Below are 27,930 nucleotides of genomic sequence, written 5' to 3'. Positions count from 1 at the left end.
CCCAAATACCCCGCACCCATCAGCCATCGACTGTTTGGCCTGAACAAACTAGCGGACAAAAAGCAAAATCGGAAATACAAAGAAGAAAGCTGAAGATTCCATCGAACGAACATTCACTTACAATGTTAAATACATACACAGCTAAAATTTTCAGCCAAAAATTTATTTAAGTGCATAATTGTTTAGTTTTGTACTAAATCTTTCAAATCTTTCAATTTAGTACTTAAATACATTCGATTTAAGTTTTATATCTCAATAAGGAAGATCCCCAAAAGGCTTTTAAAACAAAACAAACAAGCTTCAACTAATTTTTTTCTGTTTAATTTTAGTTGAAGATTTTTCACAAAATTTTTTGGTATATTGAAGCTCACCCATACTTACTTACTTAATTGGCGCTTAACCGTCTCAACGGTTATGGCCGTTCAACAAGGCGCGCCAGTCGCTCCTTCGCTCCGCCAGCCGGCGCCAATTGGTCACACCAAGGGAGTTTAAATCGTTTTCCACCTGGTCCTTCCAACGGAGTGGGGGCCGCCCTCTACCTCTGCTTCCATAGGCGGGTTCCGATAGAAACACTTTCTTGGCAGGAGCATCATCTTTCATTCGCACAACATAACAAGCTCACCCATAGAAAGAAGAAATAAAGCTACGTGGTTTACCCCAGTCATCAATGAAAGTTGTCGAGCATCTTAACCCAGATATGCCTATCAGAAGCACGTAACTGTTTTCAAAATATGCTCAATGTCCTACATATATATAGTAAGTACACTATTGGTTACATAAAAACAAAAGCCGAAACAAGATATTGGCAAACCATGCTAAATTACTTGGATTCTTTGTTATAACGATGACTAGAAGCGAAATATATACATAAGTGTAATTTTCTCAGTAAGATGGTGGACGTTTTGCTAACTTTTTTTAGCATCTTTTAAGGTGGGACTATGATTTTTATTTAAAATACAAAAATACAAAAAGGTGGAAAAACTTTGTTTTATTCTCAGCCCACTCAATAAGATCAGACCAACTTATTAAGAAGAAATAACAAATTGATTTCAACTGATCGGCTACAAGTAATTATAAAAATTTTTTAGTTGATAACTGGGAAAAATTCAACGTACAGTGGAAATAATTATTTGATTATTTACAGACCAGTAAAAGCAAACATAATACCGTTTTCACACAGAAACTTAATCGAATCACAATTTTATTTAATGAAATAATTAAGTTTCCCTTTTCATACAGGGCCTTTTGCTTCATTAAGCGAACATCTGTCGAACATCGTTTTTACAAAAAATAGTTATAATGGAAAGCAGCCGTTTCCTTCTTAACTATAAATACAATCAAAATAAAATGCATGCACAACTACCCACAGATGTTGGCACCTAACCAAATATGTTCCTATTTTCGAAAAAGCCATATTATCTTTTGCAGCAAATGCAGCGAAAGTTAAATTTTGAATTTTTTCGTATTTTTCTATTTTCCGTAAATTATTGAAAATAATTTATTTTTGATTGTCATTTGTTACATTGACAATAAAAATCGAAGCACCAAGCAAAGCCGACTGGATTTTTCACTCGATTAGGCATTCAATAAAGCAGTAACGAGATAATTAAAAATTTGTATTTTGTATGGAATATTGAGTTCAATTAGGGATTTAGTGTAGAAAACTTGACTAATTACTCCATTAAGCCTCTGTGTGTAATTGGCAAAACATTACATACTCAGTCTACGGAAAATGGCACCCTGGAATTCTAATAGAGCAAAAGCTTAAAGACAAGTCATATGATCTGCTACAAAAATCCTAGTCTAATGAGATAATAGCACCTAATTGGGGCACTCAGTTGACGGTTGTAAACAATAAGAACAATAAAACCAAATTTGGTTTAATCATGTATGTAGAGTACAAAAAAGTTTAAGATTTCGATTGTAAATTTTAACCGTGTACTACATATTTTCATACTTCACTCATACCCTGCAGACATACAAAACTAGACAGCAAATGTACAAGTTCGCAAATAAAATCTTCTAACCGAGATGAAGTAAGTCCAAAAAAGATTAATTGTGCCTAATTTAAACCCAAGTTTAGCAGAAAACTGAATTGTACGAACATCAAAAAAGCCAGGGCCCGTATTATGTGTTACGATCCGTGATCGAAATTAATTTTTTAAATCACAATAGCTCTGAAATGGTGGATCTAATTAATGGCATATTTGAACTAGCGGAAAATAGTACTCGTTAGATCCATAACTTATTATATTTTTTAGAAAAAGTAAGCCAATTGCATAGTTATCGCTTGAGTGAAAATGTTTTTCAGTCACTGATCGCAACACGTAATACCGCCCCAGGTAGGAGATTTTTATTTAACTTTCTTGTTGGCCTACCAACCACTTTCACTATAATAATTGGACTAGAAATTCTCTGGTATTAGTTGGTTATATCAAAATACAGATGGTTGACTAACATAGTTGTGCTTAGCCTTATACTTGTTTTAAGTTAGTTTACAACTAGTTGGTTTGACTGCAGGGTACAGTATGTGTATTTATGTGTATATGCAAGGCTTTTTAGTCTACATAAATAAATGTTTTCTTTACTTCACTATGCGTTATATGAAACTTGTTCTAGCTATCTTCACTAAAATATGAAATACTCAATCGGGTTTCCTAACAATATTTGCAACCAAATAAATTGATAAAACTAACTTTATAAATATAAATCGTGGATAACGTAAGAGTTTTCTCTGAATAAAAACAACTTTTATTTAACTCCAAAGAACATGCATTTTTGTTTATATTATACAAAAATTACGGTTTCTTAAATATATTTATTTGCAAGGTTACCTGCCGAGGGATTCGAGGGTGGACCTTCGGTATTCTAGGCATACACACTGCCCATTTAAGCTTTTATGTGAATAGAGCAATGAGTCATCCACCAATTTTTGGATCTTACCCTCTGGAAATTATGGGGAATAAAGACTAAAGCTCTTTAAAAAGATTAAAATCAATTCATTGTAGTAGTTAATCGTTGTTTATTGTACAAGTTTGAAATTAGGTAAGTGTTTCTTTGAGTTTGTTTGTAAGTGGAGAATTATGGTCGGCTTCAACAATCAAACGAGACATTATGGCGTCAACTTAGTCACACAGAACATAATGCCCACTTTACTATTTTGTGCTTATGTGACGAACTATGTTGACCTAAACACACGAACTTTCTCATATATGTATTTATGTATGTTATACATAAGTGAATATCTGAAACAACAAAAGTTACAAACTTGGGATGACTCTGACAAGTTAGTGGGTCACAGACACAACTTTAAGAATGTAGTTTATGTACGAACGTGGAATTATGCATATACTTGTATACAATATATACATACATCTAGACATTTCTGGATTATATAAAAAAATAGCACAGTATGTATTAGAAGTATACATACTATATGCATGCAGTTGGGATCATTGCGCTTGCATTTGCGAAATGCATAGTTCCAATAATATCGGAAATTATGTGATACTGATATCGTTTGTTTTTTAGTTCATGGTTTTATCTGGGACGACCAATAAGTTCATGGTTTTATCTAGGACGACCAATAGTTCATGGTTTTATCTAGGACGACCAATAAAGAATCACTTAATTTAGATCTAACAAGTAAGGAAGGCTAAGTTCGGGTGTAACCGAACAATACAAAATAAGGGAAAATCACCATGTAGGAAAATGAACCTAGGGTAACCCTGGAATATGTTTGTATGACATGTGTATCAAATGGAAGTTATTAAAGAGTATTTTAAGGGGGAGTGGGCCATAGTTCTATAGGTGGACGCCTTTTCGAGATATCGCCATAAAGGTGGACCAGGGGTGACTCTAGAATTTGTTTGTACGATGTGGGTATCAAACGAAAGGTGTTAATGAGTATTTTAAAAGGGCGTGGGCCTTAGTTCTAACGTTGACGCCTTTTCGAGATATCGTCATAAAGGTGGACCAGGAGTGACCCTAGAATTTGTTTGTACGATATGGGTATCAAATGAAAGGTATTAATGAGGGTTTTAAAAGCGAGTGGTGGTAGTTGTATAGGTGGTCGCTTTTTCGAGATATCGCCATAAAGGTGGACCAGGGGTGACTCTAGAATGCGTTTGTACAATATGGGTATCAAACGAAAGGTGTTAATGAGTATTTTAAAAGGGAGTGGGCCTTAGTTCTATAGGTGGACGCCATTTCGAGGTATCGCAATAAAGGTGGACCAGGGGTGACTCTAGACTTTGTTTGTGCGATATGGGTATCAAATGAAAGGTGTTAATGAGTATTTTAAAAGGGAGTGGTGGTAGTTGTATATGTGAAGGCGTTTTCCAGATATCGACAAAAATGTGGACCAGGGTGACCCAGAACATCATCTGTTGGATACCGCTAATTTATTTATATATGTAATACCTGCCAAGATTTCAAGGGTATTTTATTTCGCCCTGCAGAACTTTTTCATTTTCTTCTACTTAATATGGTAGGTGTCACACCCATTTTACAAAGTTTTTTCTGAAGTTATATTTTGCGTCAATAGACCAATCCAATTACCATGTTTCATCCCTTTTTTCGTATTTGGTATATTATTATGGCATTTTTTTCATTTTTCGTAATTTTCGATATCGAAAAAGTGGGCGTGGTCATAGTCGGATTTCGTTCATTTTTTATACCAAGATAAAGTGCGTTCAGATAAGTGCGTGAACTAAGTTCAGTAAAGATATGTCGATTTTTGCTCTAGTTATCGTGTTAACGGCCGAATGTTATATAGCATATTCGGAAATATGTTCATAAGGACGTATACCATAAATATAGCGCGCTATGTTATTGTAAATTACATTAAGTTTTTTAATGCACTCACTGTCACAATAGGCAAAAACTTCGCAGCCATACAGCAATGATGGTATCAAGTAAGACTTTGCCAGAAGCAATCTGATTTTAATTGGTGTGAAGTGCTGTGTGGTCCATAGTGTTCGTAACCTGCCATATACTTTGCCTATTGTAGGAAGGATATGATTATTCCAAGTTAATGTTCTGTTAAAAATGACACCAAGATTTTTTGCCGTGTCGACAAAGTTTATCGGAGCATTGTTAAGTGTTATTTTGGGGCACTGATCTATGTTAATAGTTTTTTTATAAATAACGATGCATTTAGACTTACTTGGGTTTAAGACTAGCCCGTTATCACTAGCCCATTTATTTATGAGACATAGATCGGAATTTAAATTTCGTACGCAGTTATTAATGGAGGCTATATAATATACTTGAACGTCATCTGCATAAACGTGCACTTTACTATATTTAAGAATTTCTGGCAGGTCATTTATATATAGAACGAATAACAAGGGTCCAAGTATAGATCCTTGGGGGACTCCCTTGGCTACTCTTAGAAAGTTTGACATGGAGCTACCGACGCTTACTGCTTGATATCTCTCAAGAAGATACGTATTTACTAGCTCCAAGGCTGGAGCTGAGAAGTTGAAAAGCGTTTTAAGTTTTAAGCATAGTAAAGTATGGTCAACTGAGTCAAATGCCTTCGAGTGGTCCAAAAGTGTGAGAAACGTTACTTGGTCCATATCCATATTTCTTCTAATGTCATCTGAAACGCTTAATAGCGTTGTGATACAGCTCCTGCTTGTTCTGAATCCCGACTGATGTGGGCTTATCAGGGATTTGTTATGGACAAAAATATTTATCTGTCGATGCATCACGCGTTCGAAAACCTTAGAAAGAAAAGGCAGAATAGCAATAGGTCGAAAGTCACCATTTGGTTTCTGGACAGGAATAATTTTAGCTTTTTTCCAGCATTTAGGATAAACTGATGTAGTAAAAATGGAGTTGAAAGCGTAAACGATATATGAAAGAATTTTTGGCAGGATGCATTTTACGAGCTTAGGATGGACACCATCAAGGCCAACGGCGCTTGACTTGATTGAGAGAATGGACTCGACCACATCGCATTCATCGACGCATTTAAAGGCAAAACCGGGTAAGGTAACACTTGGACCAGAACTATAACGATTATAGTTGATATTATGCGGAGAAGGTGGGGAATTTGCAAAGGTTGCGTTTAACTCATCTACATTAACCGATTCGGAAATATGTGTAGTTTTTTTCCCAATGCCAATTTCGCGGATCTGTTTCCACGTCTTCTGTGAGCCAATGGCTGTACTGAACTGATATTCATAATATTTTCTTTTTTGCCTCTTGATTGTTTTAGTCACGTCTCTTCTCAGTTTCTTGTAACCATTATAAGCTCTATCTGATCGATTTTGTTTCCAACTCAGATAAGCTTTGTTGCGTTTTCCTATTAGCTGCTTTATAAAATTGTTAAACCATGGATGCCTCTTGGTCTCAGCTGACCTTGTTACAAGCGGAACAAATTGGTCAAAGGGGGTACTTATGTTCTTTTGAAGAAAACTTATCTGATCATCGGCAGAAGTCATACTATGTATTGAGCTCCAATTTACAGCATTAACACCTGCACAGAGTTTACCGTAGTCTATACGATTGAAATCGCGATATGAAAAACTTGAGGTATCAGAAACAAAATGAAAATCATACGCTATAAAGATTAAATCGTGTTTGGAGAAGTTGGGAGAAAGTAGTTGGTCATATAATAGTACTTTCGATTTATCGCTTACAAGAAAGATATCTAATAGGGTGCTCGAAGTACGTGTAAAGTGCGTTGGTGCGGTGTAATTGACAAGGGAAAGGCCTAGATTTCCCACAAGTAGTGGAAATCTTACGTCATTAAGTATATTACAGTTGAAGTCCCCGGCTATAATTATATTGTTATAATCTATCATTAAATTTTCAAGGAAATCAACAAATTCCATGTATTCGATTTGTTTGTGCGGCCTGTAAACGCAGCCAATGAGTAGCCTGTCAAACCTGGTAAATATCTCTAGAAAAATGTACTCAATCGAACTTGATGGCGATGACACACAGTTGAGCTTGCATGACAGCCCACTCCTAACATAAATTGCCACACCCCCTCCATACCCCATTCTATCCAAACGAAAAAGTTTATACCCGCTTGCGTTGAATAATTCATCATTGCTTTCAGCATAGAACCAAGTCTCCGATACACATATTATGTCTACGTTAGAGTCTTCGAAAAGATATCTGAATTCGTCGATTTTATTACGGAGGCTTTGCGCATTAATATGGCAAACTTTAAGCCCTTGTCTTTGTTTGCTTAAAATACGAATCATGTTATATGAGTTATCTTTGGAACAAGAAGCATTCTTACGATTAAAACGATTTAAATGCATTATTAAAAAACTTCAAAAATATCAAAAAGACCCTTACAAAGCACTTCATGGAACTAACTTGAGTTTGAAATATATATCCACCGAATATGGACATGCTAATAGTGTCGAATGTGTGATAGAATTTATAATGTAGAAAGGAAAATAAGAGGATGAGAGAAAGAGAAGCTTTACAGATTTGCTTACAGTGTAAGTTTTCATACATTATGAAATGAAGTTTAAATAAATATGATCAATTTAAATTTAAATGTGTAAATTTGTACGTAACAAAATTCATATGCTTAGAATAGTAAATGTATATGTGTAAATATGTATGTAACGAAAATTCATATGCTGAGGAAAGTCGCTACTTGTTCTACACCTGTTCACTGTTGTTAACTGCTGCTATTTTTTGGACATCACTTATACTGGATACCTTTATTGCTTTGCTATTGGGGTTTACTCGAACATATATCTGGCTTCGCATGGAGAAAACAGATGTTATTTGTTTATTCCTCTTAAGCTTTGATGCAAATTGAAAGACCTCACGGCTGTGCTTAGTGAGGCTCTCATAAATTCCCACTGTACCATCTACATTAATACCGATGTCTCTTAGAGATATTGCTCTTTTTTCTCTTTTGCAGAATCGCGCTATTGTTCTCATCACTAACGTGCGGTCGTTCGACGAGCACAGTTTGAAAACAATCAACGCAGCTCCATTTTTCTTGTTTACTTTGTGCGATATTCTGAAGGCAACACGTACTGGTGGAGCATTTATGCCAACAACGCTACATAGACCAGAGAAAATTTCAGTTAAGTTCTCACCGCTTGCTTCTGGAATGCCTCTCACAACAATATCGGAGATATAAGAGTTTTTTCACAATTTTCTAGATTAACGCGCAGAGATTTCATATCAGATGTTAATTGTTGTATTATTTCCATGCGGAAGGAAAGACGGACGACTGTGTATAAAAACTGGGCGTGGCTTCAACCGATTTCGCCCATTTTCACAGAAAACAGTTAACGTCATAAAATCTATGCCCCTACCAAATTTCAAAAGGATTGGTAAATTTTTGTTCGACTTATGACATTAAAAGTATCCTAGACAAATTAAATGAAAAAGGGCGGAGCCACGCCCATTTTGAAATTTTCTTTTATTTTTGTATTTTTTTACACCATATCATTACGAGTCCTCCGATTTTGCTAATTTTTATTAAGCGTACATATAGTAATAGGAGTAACGTTCCTGGCCAAATTTCATCATGATACCTTCAACGACTGCCAAATTACAGCTTGCAAAAGTTTTAAATTACATTCTTTTAAAAGTGGGCGGTTCCACGCCCATTGTCAAAAATTTTACTAATTTTCTATTCTGCGTCATAAGTTCAACTCACCTACCAAATTTCACCGCTTTATCTGTCTTTGGTAATGAATTATTGCACTTTTTCGGTTTTTCGAAATTTTCGATATCGAAAAAGTGGGCGTGGTTATAGTCCGATATCGTCCATTTTAAATAGCGATCTGAGATGAGTGCTCAGGAACCTACATACCAAATTTCATCAAGATACCTCAAAATTTACTCAAGTTATCGTGTGAACGGACGGAAGTCTATATCTATCTCGATTCCTTTATACCTGTACAACCAACCGTTATCCAATCAAACTTAATATACTCTGTGAGCTCTGCTCAACTGAGTATAAAAATAATGAATACGAGCATTGAGGATGTGAAAATATTTAAGTACTTAGGGATCCTGATTGACAATAAACTGAGGTTTACGGATCATATTGATTATATTGTTGCCACAAAAGGCAAACAATTTGGATTTTGGAAGAGATCATGTAAACTTATTAGTAAGAAATTAAGTTGAAAGTTTATAGATCCATCATAGAACCGCACTTCTTATATTGCACTACAATATTCTTTATTGCCAATGAAACACAAGTAGACAGGTTACAAATTATGCAAAACAAAGCTATGAGATTTATATAGAAAGTGAGGTACGACACTTCCATAAAGAGTATGATTGATGCACTAAACTGATTGAGTGTGAAACAGTTGATATTTTACCATAGTATGAAATGTGTATTTTATATCAAGCATGGTAAATTACCAGCCTACCCAAGTGAAAAACTTGTTTATGTGAATGAAACCCACTCGTACATAATCAGGGAAAATAATAATTTTAGATTACCTCTTTTCAAAACAGAAATGGACAAACAAAATATATTTTGCAAAGGCCTGAAATGTTTTAATGAACTACCTAATCATGTTAAAAATTGTGAAAACTTAAACACCTTCAAAAAAAGTTTATTAGAATATTGCAAAACCCTTCCAATAAGATAAAATATTTTTTATCTGTATTTCATGTTACTGATCCTTGAGCGTACATGGCAATCCAAATAGACACAGAGGAACTTTATGCATCAGGTCAAATACGGGCAATTCCTGGCACAGAGGTCCGACGCCTGTTTGTGGAGTTCACTGAGGACCTGCTGGTGTTTTTTTCCCAGTTCCCAGGTGCCGTATTTCTCATAATGCTTACGGAGATGACTCCTTAAGCCCCTGGGCGATGTTGGCTCATCTACCAGATGTCTGTTGGGACGCCCAGGTTTCTGGGTATTCAATTATTATGCTTTAACTATGTGTAAAATATAAACCGTTCAACAGCAACGATTTCACTTTTAAAGACGCTATCTCTGTTGGGAATGGCATTTCCAGATATCAGTGAAATGGCAGCGCAGAACAGTCACAACATTTAAGTTCTAGTATATACAAATAATAAATTTTTTGTAATAATAAGTAAGTTTGAACTCTTTATTTATTTTATTTTTATCCGGAATAGACAAAAAAAATGTAATATAACATTAAGTGAGACGAAGTACTCATGAAAAATGCGAAATTATTAAAGAGTTTGTTAAAAATGGGAAAACGTACAAGAAGTGGAAAACTCTGTTGGTTGCTCGGCCATTATGATACGAAAGACGATTACTTATTAAAATAAACCCTAATAATATAAATATAGTTTAAAAAACTAAAAAACACGCAAATATGGTGCCATTTTAGTATCTACAATCCACTTAGATATTTGATGTTGATATCACCGTAGCACATAGGTTCGTATCTCCGCTATTAAACACAACTCGTTTTGTAGCGAGTTATTTAACTACTTCAATAATTGCCTCTAGATGGGTCTAACTCTCCTTTCGCGCATAGCCTAGAGAGTTACAAACAGGAATACATACAATTGAAGCTACGATGAGCGTGCTAAAAAAGGGCGGCAAGCAAAAATTATCAACGACTATCGTACTCCAAATTATTAAATATTCGAAAACAGCCCTAAAGTTGTCATGTAGTATGCATATCATAAGGAGACGGCTTCGAGAACATAACATCTGTGCTAGAAACCCACGTAAGGTCCCGCTTAAAAAAATAAATCATGTTGTACGTAGACTAGACTTTGCCCAGAGCAACTGGATTGGCCTATTTCGAAGCGAAGGCGCATTTTGTGGACGGATGAGTCAAGGGTCGATTTGTAAAGTGGTAAAAGGTCTCGGCAGTTTGTAAGACGCCCGCCAAATATGGAATATCATCCGAGATACACTGCAAAGACGTTGAAGCAAGGAGGATCCAATGTTATGGTATGGAAATAATTTTCATATCATGGTGTGGGGCCAATATTTTGGATAAAAACCATTATGCACCAAAACGAATTTTTTAAAATAATGAAGGATGTTATGCTCCTAATCGCCGAAGAAGAAATGCCAATCAAATGGCTACTACAGCAAGATAACGACCTGAAGCATACAAGCAAGTTGGCAAAGTTGTGATTTCGGGAAAATGGAATTGAGATCATGGAGTGGCCAGCTCAACCCCTTCACCAAAATACCACAGAAAACCTTTGGAAATACCTTAAAAAAAATAGTGTGGGATGAAAATACCACAAAGCAATCATGATTTATGGGCTTTAGTGCTCCGCGCATAGCAATCAATACCACAAGAAATATGTCAACGTCTCGTAGACTCTATGAGAAACCGATGTGCAGCAGTATTCATATTACCAATTTAATACATATCTAAGAATTTTTGTTATTACTACTATTTTCCTGCCCTCGGTAATTTGCATAAGAACACACCTTACGTAGGCTTATGTATTTGTGGTAAGTGCCTTTTGTTCCTTCATTTAAGTACGAAATTGTTCTATAGTTTGCAATAAAATGAAAGCAACTATTTTTGTGGTTTTCTAGTGATTTCAAAATATGTTAGCCTTAGGTGCACTCTACTATTCCAGTGCTCGCGGCTGCACAGTTTGCTAACACGAGAATATTTCATTATATATTTATTCATTCATTCATTTATTTAATGCACATATAAGACATGGTCTTTTACAGTGTCATATTTGAAATGTTTACTTAATACTAGTTCAAATTTATTACTTATTTATATATTTAATATTAGTTACTGACAGAGCAAGATTCAAAAAGTGAGATCAATTCAAAAAGTGAGATGAAGTAAGACAAAATCATAGATATTTTTCATAAGTTCATTAACAAAGGATCTGGTGTACAGCTAATTTGAAGCGCTTAGGATTTAGTTCTGACTTTACTTTATTAGGCAACGCATTCCACAATTGCACAGCTCTAACGAAAAACATTCTGGATGTCACCGAGTACTTAAAGTGCGGTATAATAAGGTTGCAAGTACGAGTTGACCGCGCAAACAAAAGCTTCGAAAACAGACATTCTGGGGAACGCGAGTAAATAATTTTATGTATAAAAAATAGTAGACGGCGATCAAAGAAGGAAGATAAACTACATTCAAGAATCGTTCTTGAGAAGCTGGAAATATGATCGTATTTCCTTTTAAGAAAAATATATCTGGCGCAATTATTAATTATAAGTTGATATTTCCTCATGGAACCTTTATCAAGGCAACCATATATCATCTCATGGTACGATATTATTGGCAGTAATAGAGTTTTAACAAGTTTAAGCTTGGTATCTTCACTAATAAAATTGGCCGTTTTCCATAAATGTCTCAATATATAATATAACCTACTAATTGATGAATTTACATGATCAGCGCAAGTAAGATGCTTATTTAATATGAAGCCAAGCGTTTTAACAGTCTTCTCAAATTTCACAACATTCCCATTAAGTATTATTGGAGAAACGTTATCCAAATTATAAGAATAATGAGAAATGGCAATCGCCTGTGTTTTAGATGCATTAGGACAGAGCTTATTATTGTTAGACCATTGATTTATAGCTTTTAGGTCTTCATTTATTCGACAAACAAGATCCTCCACTAACCCCAGAGGTGCCGAAAGGTATACTTGCGCATCATCAGCATAAAGATGCATAGATACATTTTGACAACATTTCTCTATGTCATTTATATACAAGCTAAATAAAATTGGACCAAGAATAGAGCCCTGAGGTACACCAGATTTCACCGGCAATGAGCTGGATTTACTATCTCTACACACTACCCTCTGATACCTGTTTGTCAAGTAGCTATTTATGAGCCTTGCAGCATCCCAACTGAAACCAAAGTATGTTTGAAGCTTATGAATAAATTATCAAATTTATTATCGATAATTTAAGAAAAAACTTCCACGAACTCTGTAGCTGAAACTATGCAAATCAATCTCAAAAAAGTTTTCGAAAAAATTCTAAAATTTTACGAAAACTTCGACCTTGTTATTTTTCACATATTTTTCGAGTATGCAGTTTCGTAGCCCTAATAATTCTAGTCTAATAAAGTACAAAATATAGTTTTCTCAAAATTCCCATTCATTATTGAACTTTCTTTTTTCTAAGTGTGCTTTTTTATACTCAGTTGAGCAGAACTCACAGAGTATATTAAGTTTGATTGGATAACGGTTGGTTGTACATATATAAAGGAATCGAGATAGATATAGACTTCCATATATCAAAATAATCAGGATCGAAAAAAAATTTGATTGAGCCATGTCCGTCCGTCCGTCCGTCCGTCCTTTAACACGATAACTTGAGTAAATTTTGAGGTATCTTGATGAAATTTGGTATGTAGATTCCTGAGCACTCATCTCAGATCACTATTTAAAATGAACGATATCGGACTATAACCACGCCCACTTTTTCGATATCGAAAATTTCGAAAAACCGAAAAAGTGCGATAATTCATTACAAAAGACCGATAAAGCGACGAAACTTGGTAGATGAGTTGAACTTATGACGCAAAATAGAAAATTAGTAAAATTTTGGACAATGGGCGTGGCACCGCCCACTTTTAAAAGAAGGTAATTTAAAACTTTTGCAAGCTGTAATTTGGCAGTCGTTGAAGATATCATGATGAAATTTGGCAGGAACGTTACTCTTATTACTATATGTACGCTTAATAAAAATTAGCAAAATCGGAGAAGGACCACGCCCACTTTTAAAAAAAATTTTTTTTTAAAGTAAAATTTTAACAAAAAATTTAATATCTTTACAGTATATAAGTAAATTATGTCAACATTCAACTCCAGTAATGATATGGTGCAACAAAATACAAAAAAAAAGAAAATTTAAAAATGGGCGTGGCTCCGCCCTTTTTCATTTAATTTGTCTAGGATACTTTTAACGCCATAAGTCGAACAAAAATTAACCAATCCTTTTGAAATTTGGTAGGGGCATAGATTTTATGGTGTTAACTGTTTTCTCTGAAAATGGGCGAAATCGGTTGATGTCACGCCCAGTTTTTATACACAGTCGTCCGTCTGTCCTTCCGCATGGCCGTTAACACGATAACTTGAGCAAAAATCGATATATCTTTACTAAACTCAGTTCACGTACTTATCTGAACCCACTTTATCTTGGTATGAAAAATGAACGAAATCCGACTATGACCACGCCCACTTTTTCGATATCGAAAATTACGAAAAATGAAAAAATGCCATAATTCTATACCAAATACGAAAAAAGGGATGAAATATGGTAAGGTAATTGGATTGTTTTATTGACGCGAAATATAACTTTAGAAAAAACTTTATAAAATGGTTGTGACACCTACCATATTAAGTAGAAGAAAATGAAAAAGTTCTGCAGGGCGAAATAAAAAACCCTTAAAATCTTGGCAGGTATTACATATATAAATAAATTAGCGGTATCCAACAGATGATGTTCTGGGTCACCCTGGTCCACATTTTGGTCGATATCTGGAAAACGCCTTCACATATACAACTACCACCACTCCCTTTTAAAACTCTCATTAATACCTTTAATTTGATACCCATATCGTACAAACTCATTCTAGAGTCACCCCTGGTCCACCTTTATGGCGGTATTTCGAAACGGCGTCCACCTATAGAACTAAGGCCCAATCCCTTTTAAAATACTCATTAACACCTTTCTTTTGATACCCATATCGTACAAACGCATTCTAGAGTCAACCCTGATCCACCTTTATGGCTATATCCCTAAACGGCGTCCACCTATAGAACGAAGGCCCACTCCCTTTTAAAAATACTCATTAACACCTTTCATTTGATACCCATATCGTACAAACAAAGTCTAGAGTCACCCCTGGTCCAGAAAGGCCCACTCCCTCTTAAAATACTCATTAACTCCTTTCGTTTGATACCCATATTGCACAAACGAATTCTAGAGTCACCCCTGGCCCACCTTTATGGCAATATCTCGAAACGGCGTCCACCTATGGAACTAAGCCCCACGCCCTTTTAAAATATTTATTAACACCTTTCATTTGATACCCATATCATACAAACAAATTCTAAAGTCACCCCTGGTCCACCTTTATGGCGATATCTCGAAAAGGCGAACACCTATAAAACGAAGGCCCACTCCCTTTTAAAAATACTCATTAACACCTTTCATTTGATACCCATATCGTACAAACAAAGTCTAGAGTCACCCCTGGTCCACCTTTATTGCGATACCTCGAAAATGCGTCCACCTATAGAACTAAGGCCCACTCCCTCTTAAAATACTCATTAACTCCTTTCGTTTGATACCCATATTGCACAAACGAATTCTGGAGTCACCCCTGGTCCACCTTTATGGCGATATCTCGAAAAGGGGTCCACCTATAGAACTAAGCCCCACGCCCTTTTAAAATAATGATTAACACCTTTCATTTGATACCCATATCGTACAAACAAAGTCTAGAGTCACCCCTGGTCCACCTTTATTGCGATACCTCGAAAATGCGTCCACCTATAGAACTAAGGCCCACTCCCTCTTAAAATACTCATTAACTCCTTTCGTTTGATACCCATATTTCACAAACGAATTCTAGAGTCACCCCTGGCCCACCTTTATGGCGATATCTCGAAACGGCGTCCACCTATGGAACTAAGGATTACTCCCGTTTAAAATGCTCATTAACACCTTTCATTTGATACCCATATCGTACAAACGCATTCTAGAGTCACCCCTGGTCCATCTTTACGGCGATATCTCGAAAAGGCGTCCATCTATAGAACTTAGGTCCACGCCATTTTAAAATACTCATTTATACCTTTCATTTGATACCCATATCGTACAAACGCATTCTAGAGTCAACCCTGATCCACCTTTATGGCTATATCCCTAAATGGCGTCCACCTATAGAACTATGGCCCACTCCCTCATAAAATACTCTTTAATGCCTTTCATTTGATACACATGTCATACAAACACATTCCAGGGTTTCCCTCGGTTCATTTTCCTACATGGTTATTTTCCCTTATGTTGTCACCATAGCTCTCAACTGAGTATGTAATGTTCGGTTACACCCGAACTTAACCTTCCTTACTTGTTTTTTGGTACAAATAACTTGTACTTTGTTAGGCTCATATTAATTAGACATCAAAACTGCATTCCCAAAAAAAAAAATTTAAAACTCTAATTTCAAAATTTGCGTAAAACTTTTCTCGAGTTTATTTTCGAAAACGGGTTTGAGATTGGTATTTTCAGTTCCAACATTTATTCCAAATTATTGAATAAAATTAAAGAATTTAATGAACGAAATTTAATCAAAATTGCCACTGCTATTCTCGTGATCGCAGATGTACGTACGCATTCCGAAAATTTCAGCAACAAGCTGTATTTGCTGAGGTAAATGTATGACTTACATATATACAGAAAAAACGTAACTAACTCTATTTACAATACGTGCATATAAATAAAAAGCACCATGCTGGAAATACTTAGCTTTCACCTTTTCATTGAAGTTCTTCTGGTAGTTATATTTAACGCTATGAGGGCTCAACTTTCTAAAAACGTTTCTTCAACATTTGCTAGGTGTGTAGCACTTGCGGAAAATATTTGTAATTGCGTTGGGCCCACTTGCACAACGACAAATCAACTTTTTAACTCAGAGTTAACGTGACGTTTCTGACAGATTGTTTAAACTGACTCTGCGTTAAAAAATAACTTGCCGTTCAATGCCGTTCATAACAATGCCAGCTATATTTTTATGCTCAGAGGTGTTGGATATCAAAAGTCGGAATGTACGAACGAAGAAAATGTTCTATTTTTTTATAAATTTATTTGAAATATGTAGATTTTTTCATATCTGAGTGGTGAAATTGAAGAATAAATTTTGGGGAAATGAATGCGATTTCCTACAATATATAATATATATATACATAATACGCCATTTGTACTTAAAATTCAGGGTTTACTACTAAAAAGCAATCGTGTATGTATGTATACTCCTTTATTTAATATTCCTACAGCATTTTCATTAAGCATAAGCCGATCTCCAAATTCTCAGCAAATGTTCAAATATGGGGTACGTTTTCGGAACGTCCAAATAGCAACTTTAGGTTGCCATAAAGTAGCTGTGCATCGCTTATGAAAAATATTTGTAATTATATTGGATAGGCGAATGCGAATATCGTTTATGTATTTCAAAGGAAAATTTCCTGATGCTATGCCTGCTATAGTTTTTATACCCAAAAAGTTTGCCAAGAGGGAACGTCCACAACGATGGAAATACCCATATAGCAAAGCTGGATGAAATTTCAATCGCAATTAAATAACCGCAACAACCATTGATTGCTAAATCAAATGATTGCAGGTTTTATTCAAACAAAAAGCTAAAATATTTAATGTAAATACTTTCCTGCTGGTTATTCATTTACGACTGAAAAAATTAGCGCCCTGACCTGCAATAACACTTTTGATGTTATGCATGCGAAGAAACAAAGCCTGTTTTGATTACGATTATACAAATACGTACATATACACATACATATATACTTATGTAAATTCAATGCATTTTTGGTTCTTTAATATTTTAATAGAAGAGCTTACTTTACAAAAATTGTGTATAGTAAATCTGCGCTTTTGTTTTTACCGTTCAAAAACATAGCGATTAATGCTCATCAATTGAACATCAAAATGCATTAGCAAAGTATATTATTCGTGAATACGACAGCCAAGTAATGACTGGCTAGCAATTTTACTTTAGTGCAAACCTATCTTTACTTTACAGGCATCGGAGGTTTACAATATTTCATATATTACATCTCCGCTCCCAGAATATTTTTCAAAAACGCCCCATCTCAGGTTAAATTGTATTGAATTCGTGCTCAGAAATGGCCATTTTGAAACGAATTCCGAGATAGGACGCTTTTGAATAAAATTCTAAAATTTGAAAAAGTGTTCTTCAAAATTTCTTGTTTTTAAAAGGACAGCCGATACACCAGGGTGAGATTCCACTCGATAATAAGAGATAAACACTTTTTCCTTTATTTGTTAGTTGGTTTTCCCTTTTATGTACATACCTACATTTTTGTTTATTTTCCATTTTTTCTCACATAAAAAGCAAATTTAATGAATCAATGATTTCGAATGCGCGTTGGTTGATGTTGTTGTTGTTGTTGTAGCGATAAGGTTGCTCCCCGAAGGCATTGGGGAGTGTTATTGATGTGATGGTCCTTTGCCGGATAGAGATCCAGTACGCTCCAGTAACACAGCACCATTAAGGTGCTAGCCCGACGATCTCGGGAACGATTTATATGGCCAAGTTAAACCTTCAGGCCATCCCTCCCTCCCCATGCCCAAGTTCCATGAGGAGCTTGAAGGGTTGCTCTACACAGCCACTTGAATCTGGTATTTTAGTCGCCTCTTACGACAGGCATACCTATCGCGGGTATATTCTGACCTCCTAACCCGCTGGGGTCATCTCGTCTAAAAACAGCGACCGGAACCTTGTATGTGCCTGGTCCGGCCTATATGTGCTGCCATTCTTGTCAAGGGGAGTGCTAACTGGCTCTCCTGTCAAAAAACACCGGCAGAACATATACTAAAATTGGAACGATACAGTGTAGATTAGCACGGCCTCTGCGCTTTGGTTGATCACAAAATGCGTCAATAAGATGTGGCATAAGTTAAAACACAAGAAAAGCGGTAAGTTAAGTGTGGGTGGCGGCGTTATAATACACTCAAGTCTACAAAATCATACACAAATTCATTCAACTACTAAGGCCCTTATTATGTATGTCACCGTGAATGTTTGCGTCGCATTCACTCACATTCACATTCACACAGAATTCGTATTTTATAACTTCTTACGTATTCGCGTTCGTTCTCTTACGTAGTCACTACGTATTCACTGAGACTGTCAAACCAAATACGTAGCCAGTATAGCCACTTATTACTTTTGTTATTTCGGAAAACTTTGCAGTGCAATTTTTTCGGAATAACATCGTTTCAACGAGCTGGCAATATTGCAGCTACGCCCAAGCTTCCCTAGGCATAGCCTCGTTGCAGTTGTTAATGCTACACTCTTTGTAACGTTAACCTGTTCTTTCTCATAATATAAAACTTTGAATTTTTTACGACAAACAAAATTTCTGCTAAAAGTCCAGAACAGGGGTCGACTGCTAATATGCGTCCAAAAATATAGAGGGAGGTGTCAAAAGACGCGTATTGACCTCGACAACAATAATCCGATAATGTGTTCTCTGTCCGTAGATATTTACAGTTGAAGTCGGCAATTTTCACGTGGTTGTTGTAATGTCGTGCACTAAAAAAAATTTTGTGGACAAAGGGATTTTGCACGCATTTAATTTTGATCCCACGCGAGGCCGAAGACTACCAACGCGGAAAGGTGTTCTGCGCAAAAATAATATGGATGCCAACCCCGGTTTCGGAGGGACCCGGGGTAATTTTTCGTATTTTCGTTTATAAATTTTGAACGAGTTAATATTTTTATTTTCGTTTGACACCTATCACGATATTTTTGGACGCGTATTAGCAGTCGACTGTTCTAGTGTATTACCAAATTTCTAATTTATTTTTTCAATATTTTGTGTTCGAATTTTTTCTAAATTCCCTCAATGTTCTTTCAAGTTGTATGTCGGGGTTGATTCTAGATAGGTAGAGTTTAACCTGATACAGTACCCAGATCGAAGTTTAGCTAGAGTGACGCGTATTTTCCTAGGGATAGTGATTTCCTCCTCTGCTAGTTCTGGGAATTTTTCTTTGAGTATCGGATTTTCCGGGCAAGTCCTGGCATAGAGGTCCGACGCCTGTTTGAGGATATCTCTGAGGACCTGTTTGTGCTTTTTTGCTTCATACGGGTGTGTTCTCAGGTGCCGTATTTCGTCATAATGCTTACGGAGATGACCCTTTAAGCCCCTGGGCTTGGGATGGCCAGGTTTCTGGGTATTGAGCACAAACTGTTTGGTAAGCATCTCATTTCTCTTAATGGGGAGTACTCTCACCTCATTATGTAGATGGTGTTCTGGGGACATAAGAAAACAGACCGTAGCGGTTCTAAGGGCAGTATTTTGGGCCTCTGTTTTCTTCCAGGTGAGTACCCTTTAGGCTTGGCGATCATATCGGCGACGCGTAGTATGCAATCGACCGGTCAATTGCTTTGTAAGTGGCAATGAGTGTTTTTTGTCTTCACCCCAAATGCTGCCGGCAAGAGAATTGAGGATTTTATTACGGCTTGGGATCGTAGGGATAATTGCGGTTGCATGCTCTCCAAAATGTAGATCCTGATCGAACGTCTCACTCAGAATTTTTGGGTGTAAGACAGTCGGTAGCGTGATTCCATCGACGTGGATGTTCAATATGGTCGACATTTGGCTCGTCCATGTTGTAAATAAGGAGATTGTTGCTTATTTTATTAGCTAGCTCATCGATGGGTGGGCCTGGCCCTGTGGCCCTTATTGTGCAGTCATCGGCGTAGAAAACTATAGTGACTCCTTCTGGTGGTGAAGGTAGCTTCGATATGTAGAAGTTAAACAGAAGGGAGGATAGGACACCACCCTGTGGTACCACTTGTTTAATGGGCTTAGATGTTGCGTTCCTGAATTGTACCAATGTTTGCCGGCAGATAATTTGCGATACACCTTTTAATTTACTACGTTGTTGGAGAATCACTGATTTATAAGCAGGGACAGAAAATAATAATTTTTTTTTTTCGGAGTCGAAAAAGTCCTAGGGGAAAATGTTTGAGTTCCCAGGTATACCTATAGCAATATCATGTTGAATCATGCATCCTTTTTGTTATATAAAAATTAAAACAAATTTTATTTCAGATAAGCCGTTTCTTTGTTATCAAGCGGGACTTTTATTTTGGACTTAAAAAATAAAAGTCCGAGTTTAACTAGTTCTATCGGGCTCAAAAAATAAAAATCCGAAAATAATTTTTATCTTGATCCAAATATATTAAAAGTCCAAAATTAATAGTTTTGCAAGGAATTATATTATAAAAGGAATAACAGTTTGGGTCCCTGGCTATAATTTTATAGGTTTCGCTTTTTTTTTATTCCTGTAAAATTTGACGAAATATGCATACACATTGAACGAAGCTCTAAATATAACCTTTATCGGCTGTCTATGGAAAATTTCAATCTTTTTTTCACGAAATGTTAAGATTTTCAATTTTTACTCAAAAATTATAAAAAACGAAAATAAAAAAGTGAAGTGAATGAAGCAAACGCGACCCAGAAGCAAGTGAATATTTTGACAGCAAAAATGAGTGTTCGTGACACTTTGCGTCGCTATATAATAGGAAAAAACGTAAGACAATCACCTGTAGTCACCGAGAGTCACCGAAGTGAATGAATGCTGTTATATGATACGAATTTGGTTTCACTTGGGTGAAAATGACTCCTCGCGTCGGTTTGCGTTATACATAATAACGCCGTAAATTTCTTCTTACACCCGGCAGTAGTTTTCGAAGTTATGAAGCTTGATGTGTACAGTATGAGTTTTCCAACAGCAATTTTAACGCAAATTAGTTTTAAATGGTAAAATGATCTCTAGTTCACTTTTCATATATGACGTAAATGCCAGCTTTAAACCTTAACATTAAATAGTATTAATGCTCATTTTTGAAAATTTTTCTAGCAGCTATACACTTTTTTTTCAAAAGCAAAGCCCCTATCAGCATTTTTTTTTTTTGTACCCAGATAAACTTTGCAATAGTTATTATAGCTTTAGTGATAACGTTGGGTCGCAAAAGTGTAAAAGGGTCGATATAGCCATAAATTGCATACAATTAAGTAGCCAAAATGCAATAAACAAAATAACACAGCAAACCTTCCTGCAATAGTTTCAATAATAATAATAATAATAGCTTCATCATGCCCTTAACTACATACATATATATCCATCAGACTTTGAAAACCATGTCACAGTTCAGATTTCAAACAGTGTCCGACTTTCATATAACCGTAGAACAGTATATCATAGAAAATACAAACTTAAATTCACAATTAAAACTGGATTATTATGTGTCGTATTTAGAGGTGGGTGAAGGACCTCCCGAGCCGTTCGAAACTAAACGAGGTTTCAGAAATGGTGACCTCCTATCGTGCGATTTTTTTAATTTGATGCTGGAGAAAATTATACTAGCTGCAGAACTTAACCGCTCTGGAACAATATACAATAAAAGCGTGCAATTACTGGCATATGCTGATGACATTGATATCATCGACCTAAACACCCGCGCCGTTACTTCTGCTTACTCCAAACTGGAAAAAGAAGCGGTAAAGATGGGTTTGATGGTGAATGAGGACAAAACGAAGTACCTGCTGTCATCGAGCAGAGTCAGCGCATATGCCCATTGGCAACCACGCTACTGTTGGCAGCCATAATTTCGAAATAGTAAAGACTTCGTTTATTTGGGAACCAACATTAACACTAACAACAACATCAGCTCCGAAATCCAGCGAAGAATCACTCTTGCCAATAAAACGGTACTTTGGATCTGGGTAGGCAACTGAAAAGTAAAGTTCTCTCTCGGCAAACGAAAATCATACTCTACAAGTCACTTATCGTACCCGTCCTGCTATATGGTGCAGAATCATGAACCATGACAACATCAGACGAAGCGGCTCCGGGAGTATTCGAGAGAAAAGTTCTTCGAAAGATTTATGGACCTCTTCGCATTGGCGATGGCGAGTACCGAAGAAGATTTAACGATGAGCTGTACGAGCTTTACGCAGACATCAACATAGTCCAGCGAATTAAAACGTAGCGACTGCGCTGGCTAGGCCATATTATGCGAATGAAAGATGACGCTCCGGCTAAGAAAGTGTTTCTATCGGAACCGGCCTATGGAAGCAGAGGAAGACGGCCTATGGAAGCAGAGGTGGCCGTATTTAAAATACGATGCTATCAAATATACCGAATGATGCCACTGTCGATAGCTTTGCAGCTATTAGCAGTCATGAATGATGTAAAGCTTAACAAGTTTTCCATATGTCTTTTTTGAATTGGCTTGACCGATAAGCCTAAAGAAAACTCAGTTTTTCCTGCAGGGTGTATAATGAAATCGATCTTTGACTTGTGCTATACTTACTAGATCATCTTTGCTAAGTTTCGATTGTCGACTTTATTGATTTTGGCAAACTTTCGCACTGATAAAATTTTTGATTAGTTTGGCTTTTTATTTTTTTTCCGTATAGTCTAAAATAAAACGACGAATGAAAAAAAAAAAAAAAAAAACAATTCAGTCCGAATTAGGTTGCTACTCTCTTGATTAGCCCCCGCGGACCATCGCCGTTGCAGTTTTGCCAGTCAAAGATTACTGTTACTAACTTCTTTTTTTAGTTTTTTGCTTATTTTATCGAATTTGCTTACATTGCAACTTTTTCAAAAGCAAAAAAAAATGTATTAAAATGCGTTCTATAATTAGGTTATCACACACACAAACACACGCAGCAGTTAAACTTAAAATTGCAAATTACACAAATAAGAACGAACGTAATTATCAAACGAGGAGAGTAGTGTCAATGCACATCTATTTCAGCCCCGTAGAATGTGCACAAATTTTTATTTTTATTTTTGGATATATAAACAATTGCAGCAGTACGAAAATATTTTTTTAAACTTTAAACATCAAATATGAAAATTAAATGATTTCTGCCACTGAATTCGCCTTGAACGAATGATTTCTATTTGTATTTTTGTTCCACTCAACTAAAAAGTAGTTGCCACAATACCAGTTCGTAGAGGTTTTCGATTTCTTGATGGTTAAGCGCATTCCGAGTTGTAATCAGTTGGCGCCAATGTCACTTTATGTTGTAATTGATCGCACCGCTGCACAAAACGCACTGAAACGCATTAGTAGCTGCAAAAAAAAGTGCAAGCTGTTGTGCATTGTGAACAGTGTTGCCATTTTGGTGCTTTTGGAGCTAGATCTAGCCCTTTTTTTTTGCGTTTAGCTCAAAAAATTCCGGTTTAGCTCCTAGCTCTTTTTTTGGCCCTTTTTAAAATGTTTGCCCCTTTTTGGCTCCAAATCTATTTCGGCAATACGTATTGAGAAATTTGTAATGTGTTTTATGTGTGAAGTTTTATTTTATTTGTTTCGTTATATATGATGTTGCAACTCGGTACTCAACTGATAACAAAAACTTTCATCGATAAACTGTGTCATGAGGTTGTACATTTGCTTTTCCAGCTTCTGCATTGAAGTCACCAAGTATACAAAAGTTACTACCATCATGATTACGAACAAGATCTATAACGTTGTCAACATGAGATTTGTAGAGAGATTCCATACTAGAGGGTGGGATGTATGAAACGCAAATGAACATTTCGGAACAGCCACGAACTGAGACACAAAGTTGATCAAAAAGTGAATCCACCTCGGATAACTCAACAAGTGATGATTGGAGATGACGGCGAATAGCAATTAAAACCCCTCCACCCCTGGAGAGACTAGTTTTTGAAAAATCACGATCCTTACGCTAAACGTTGTACAAATTCGAGTCGAAGAACTCGCCATCCAGAAATTCAGGATTGAGCCAGGTCTCGGTTAGAACAAAAATATCGTAGTCGGCATGCGAACTAATATTGAAGAATGAGTTGGTTTTAGTGCGCATACCGGAAACATTTTGGCATTAGATTATTAGATGTTTCTGGCTACCATCCAGGGAAGCGGTACCAACTCCAAAACATTCAGTAGGCGGTACAAAGGAATTTGGAATATATGAACTTCCAGCAGTTATATTATTATTGTAAGCGCTATATGTCATTGATTTGGTGCTGCATGAATCGAAAGGGCCGAACATTAACGCCCAAAGGCCATACATTAGGGTCTAGCAGGGATTCATAATAGGCAGTAGCAACACCAAGTTAAAGTTTACGCTCTGTAGACTATCCAGCGGGATACCATTTTTGATGAGCTTTCGGCATGAAAGATGTTTAGGATCAATGCCTGTGTACTTGGAAACAAAATTGATAACACTGCCCTCAGATACAGTCGGCTTGAACGATGAGATGTGAAGCCACTTCGTATTGCATTTCATTTCATTTATTTATTGACAGTATTAGCACAATAAGATCTTGTATGATTTTTTATAGTGCAACAATGGTTACATAATAATGAGTATAATTTTTTAAAACTTAAAACTTAAAAATGTATATATTATTCCATAAAGTAACAAAAGTGAAAATATATAAGTTTAACTGTGACAAAGAAATTTAGCAACAATGATTGACTAGATTAATAAGTAGCTAAACTCAGATTCTAATTTGTATAAACTTTACCAAAGAAAGATAATATAACATTCTCAAGGTTGCTTCTACTTAAGCTATTGCGAACCGAGTTGGGGATAGAGTTCCAAATGCGGATAGCATTGACAAAGAAAAGTCTTGCAGAATTTAGATAATTGTAGCTGGGCACGATCAAGTCATTTATGCGAGCAGATCTAGAGAATGTTAGCTTGTTATATAAATAAGTAGGCATTTTATCAGCAATCACACGACACAAAAATATACAGTTCCTTGCCTTAAGATACTCAGATATCTCACAACCCAAGAGACTCGTTCGCCACGCTGATATATGATCATAATTAGCCAACCCGAAGACATACCGCGTGATATGATTAAAGGCGACATCAATCTTATGTGCTGATTTTGAATCTAATTTGCTGTATATACAATCCGAATAGCAGATAATTTGTAGTATTAATTGTATAGCAAGCCGCTTCCTAATTCCAAGTGGGGTGAAGGGGGCAGACATTCGTAGATTACGTAGAGTGTAGTAAACTATACTGATTACAGCGTTAAATGATCATCACAAGAGAGACTAGAGTTAATAATAGTGATGGCCCGATATTTCGCTATTGGTGATTGCATCGCCGCTATTGACAAATCGCTAATAGCTATGGCTATTGCAATCCAAATATATCAGTGATTGGCTATTTTCCTTCATTCGATTCTTTTGAATGACAATCACCTCTGGCAGAATATCGCCAATAGCGATTATAGCGATTATAGCGATTGGCGATTTTCCTTCTACATGGAATTCTAATACTAATAGCAGCGATGCAATCATCGATAGTGAGATATCGTTCATCATTGCTCATCTGTGTGCTTTACTTTCCGAAACAGCGAACGGAACAAAGCAAACTTGTGCAACAACTAGAACGACGACATTGTGAAGTCGGTTAGAAAAGCAGCCACGTAGTTTGGGTAATTTTTACAAACAAGCGAAAGATCGAACTCAAAAATAATCAATGCAAAGATCAAAGAGACCGCAAGGCACAACTCATTCAAGAGCAATTATCGAAGTGCAGAGGTATATAGAAGAAACTGTAATTGCACGAAAAGCTGATCCTTTTTTATGGTGGCAGAAAAACAATTACAAGTATCCCAATCTATCTCCTATAGCTCGCGAAAAGTTGGGGTGTTTAGGAACATCGGTTCCCTGTGAAAGACTTTTTTCTCAAGCCGGCCTTATTTTAAGCGAGAGAAGAATGCGCTTAGATGATGAAAAGGCTAAAATGCTTATCTTTTTAAACGCCAATCATAAAATATAAAATTCGTTATATTTTGATTTTATATTTAAGTATTTATAATAAAATAATTAATATTTGTCAAAATATTAAACAAGCAATATAAGTTAATTTTAAAACTTTAATTTCATGAAATGTATAAAAGAAATGGAATGACAGAATTTTTTTTGTTTTTAATTACACTATGTGATGCCAAATAGACATGGGTCTTTAGACTTGGCCTAAGATTGATTGCCTGTGTTATTCATAAGTTCATACTTCTAGGCAGTAGCCGTTAACAGTTTTATAAAATTTGTGTTTTTGATGGTAAAATAAAAAAATTATAGAAACATATATCACTCGTCTTATTGTAAACAGATTAACTCAAAATTTAAGGTTTTTGGGAGAATGCAATTCTAGATTTGTCATATGGTTTGTATATGGTTGAATTCTCCGGCTAATTTCTAGGGCACTGCAGTGGGTGGCTAATTTTCTGCTAAAGAATATTTTTGTAATAGTTTGAAGAATTTGCTATATTTTTCCTCTGTATTTTTCATTAAAAATTGATTCACTTTACTATACAAATTTATGCAGCCAAATACAACTTTCAGAATAAATTCATACGGAGTATTTCTGAATACATCGGTGTAGTATAATATAGTAAATAAATCATGTTTTTATGGTGTTATATATACAGATTTATTTCGGGTTGATTCATCTTAAATTTAAAAATCAAAGCATTTTCAATTAACAAAATTTATAAAACAAAGATGCATATACATTTATTTCAGCTAGTTTCATCTCATTGAGTGTAATACGAGTCAGAACATATTGTCGTCAGCCAGTTAATAATATATATCATAACATCTCAGAAAATTAGAATTTCACATTACATTAGTTTACAATTAAAGGTACATACTTTTTTCTTTTTATTCCAATTTTGGTTCATATATTCTAATAAAATTTAATTTAGTATAAATTAATGTATAACATTCAATCTACTCTGGTAAAAAGACTTAAACATTCATTTTTTATATACAAGTATACAAATAATTGCAGATTCGCTTATTAAAGATAAATTAAAGCGATCGCCATAGCTGTAAAAAATAGCCATAGCTGTAAAAAATAGCCATACCTATATTCACTGATAGCTCAAAATCGCTCTTCTGTATGGAATCGCTTGTTGAAATAAAGCGATCGCTATAGCTATAAAAAATAGCCGATATTCAAAAATAGCCATATCTATTTTCACTGATAGTTCAAAATCGCCATATCGTCCATCACTAGTTAATAACAACACCCAGATTCTTTACTTTAGACACTTACTTAGGGCTCTTATTATTAATATATAAAGCTGGTAGATTTGATGAGTTAATTTGCCTTTTAGATATAGGTAGCACATACGATTTATCACTATTAAGGGAAAGATAATTTTTTTGCGCCCAAGACGAAATA

General features: G+C 35.7%; 1 protein-coding gene and 1 non-coding gene across 4 annotated transcripts in view; both read right to left on the bottom strand.

Moving 5' to 3' along the window:
* The window catches only part of Tpr2 (Tetratricopeptide repeat protein 2), a 70,084-nt gene that overhangs the window by 22,394 nt on the left and 19,760 nt on the right, over nucleotides 1-27,930 (bottom strand). Inside the window, exon 1 of one of the 3 annotated variants that reach the window (XM_067769032.1) lies at nucleotides 23,698-23,753. The exons of 1 other annotated variant lie outside the window; for it this stretch is intronic. In XM_067769032.1, coding sequence (XP_067625133.1) covers nucleotides 23,698-23,738 — 41 coding nt within the window. In that variant the 5' untranslated portion in view covers nucleotides 23,739-23,753. One more of the 3 variants, XM_067769034.1, reaches the window with a different exon arrangement.
* On the bottom strand, nucleotides 18,424-18,522 carry LOC137242977 (U6atac minor spliceosomal RNA). Its single transcript, XR_010950427.1, has one exon. It is a non-coding gene; the product is annotated as a U6atac minor spliceosomal RNA (small nuclear RNA).

Source organism: Eurosta solidaginis, chromosome 2 (assembly GCF_040869045.1).
Source record: "Eurosta solidaginis isolate ZX-2024a chromosome 2, ASM4086904v1, whole genome shotgun sequence".
In the NCBI taxonomy this organism is placed as follows: domain Eukaryota; kingdom Metazoa; phylum Arthropoda; class Insecta; order Diptera; family Tephritidae; genus Eurosta; species Eurosta solidaginis.
Note: the sequence above shows the minus strand (reverse complement) of the source record. Positions and strands in the feature narration are given on the sequence as shown.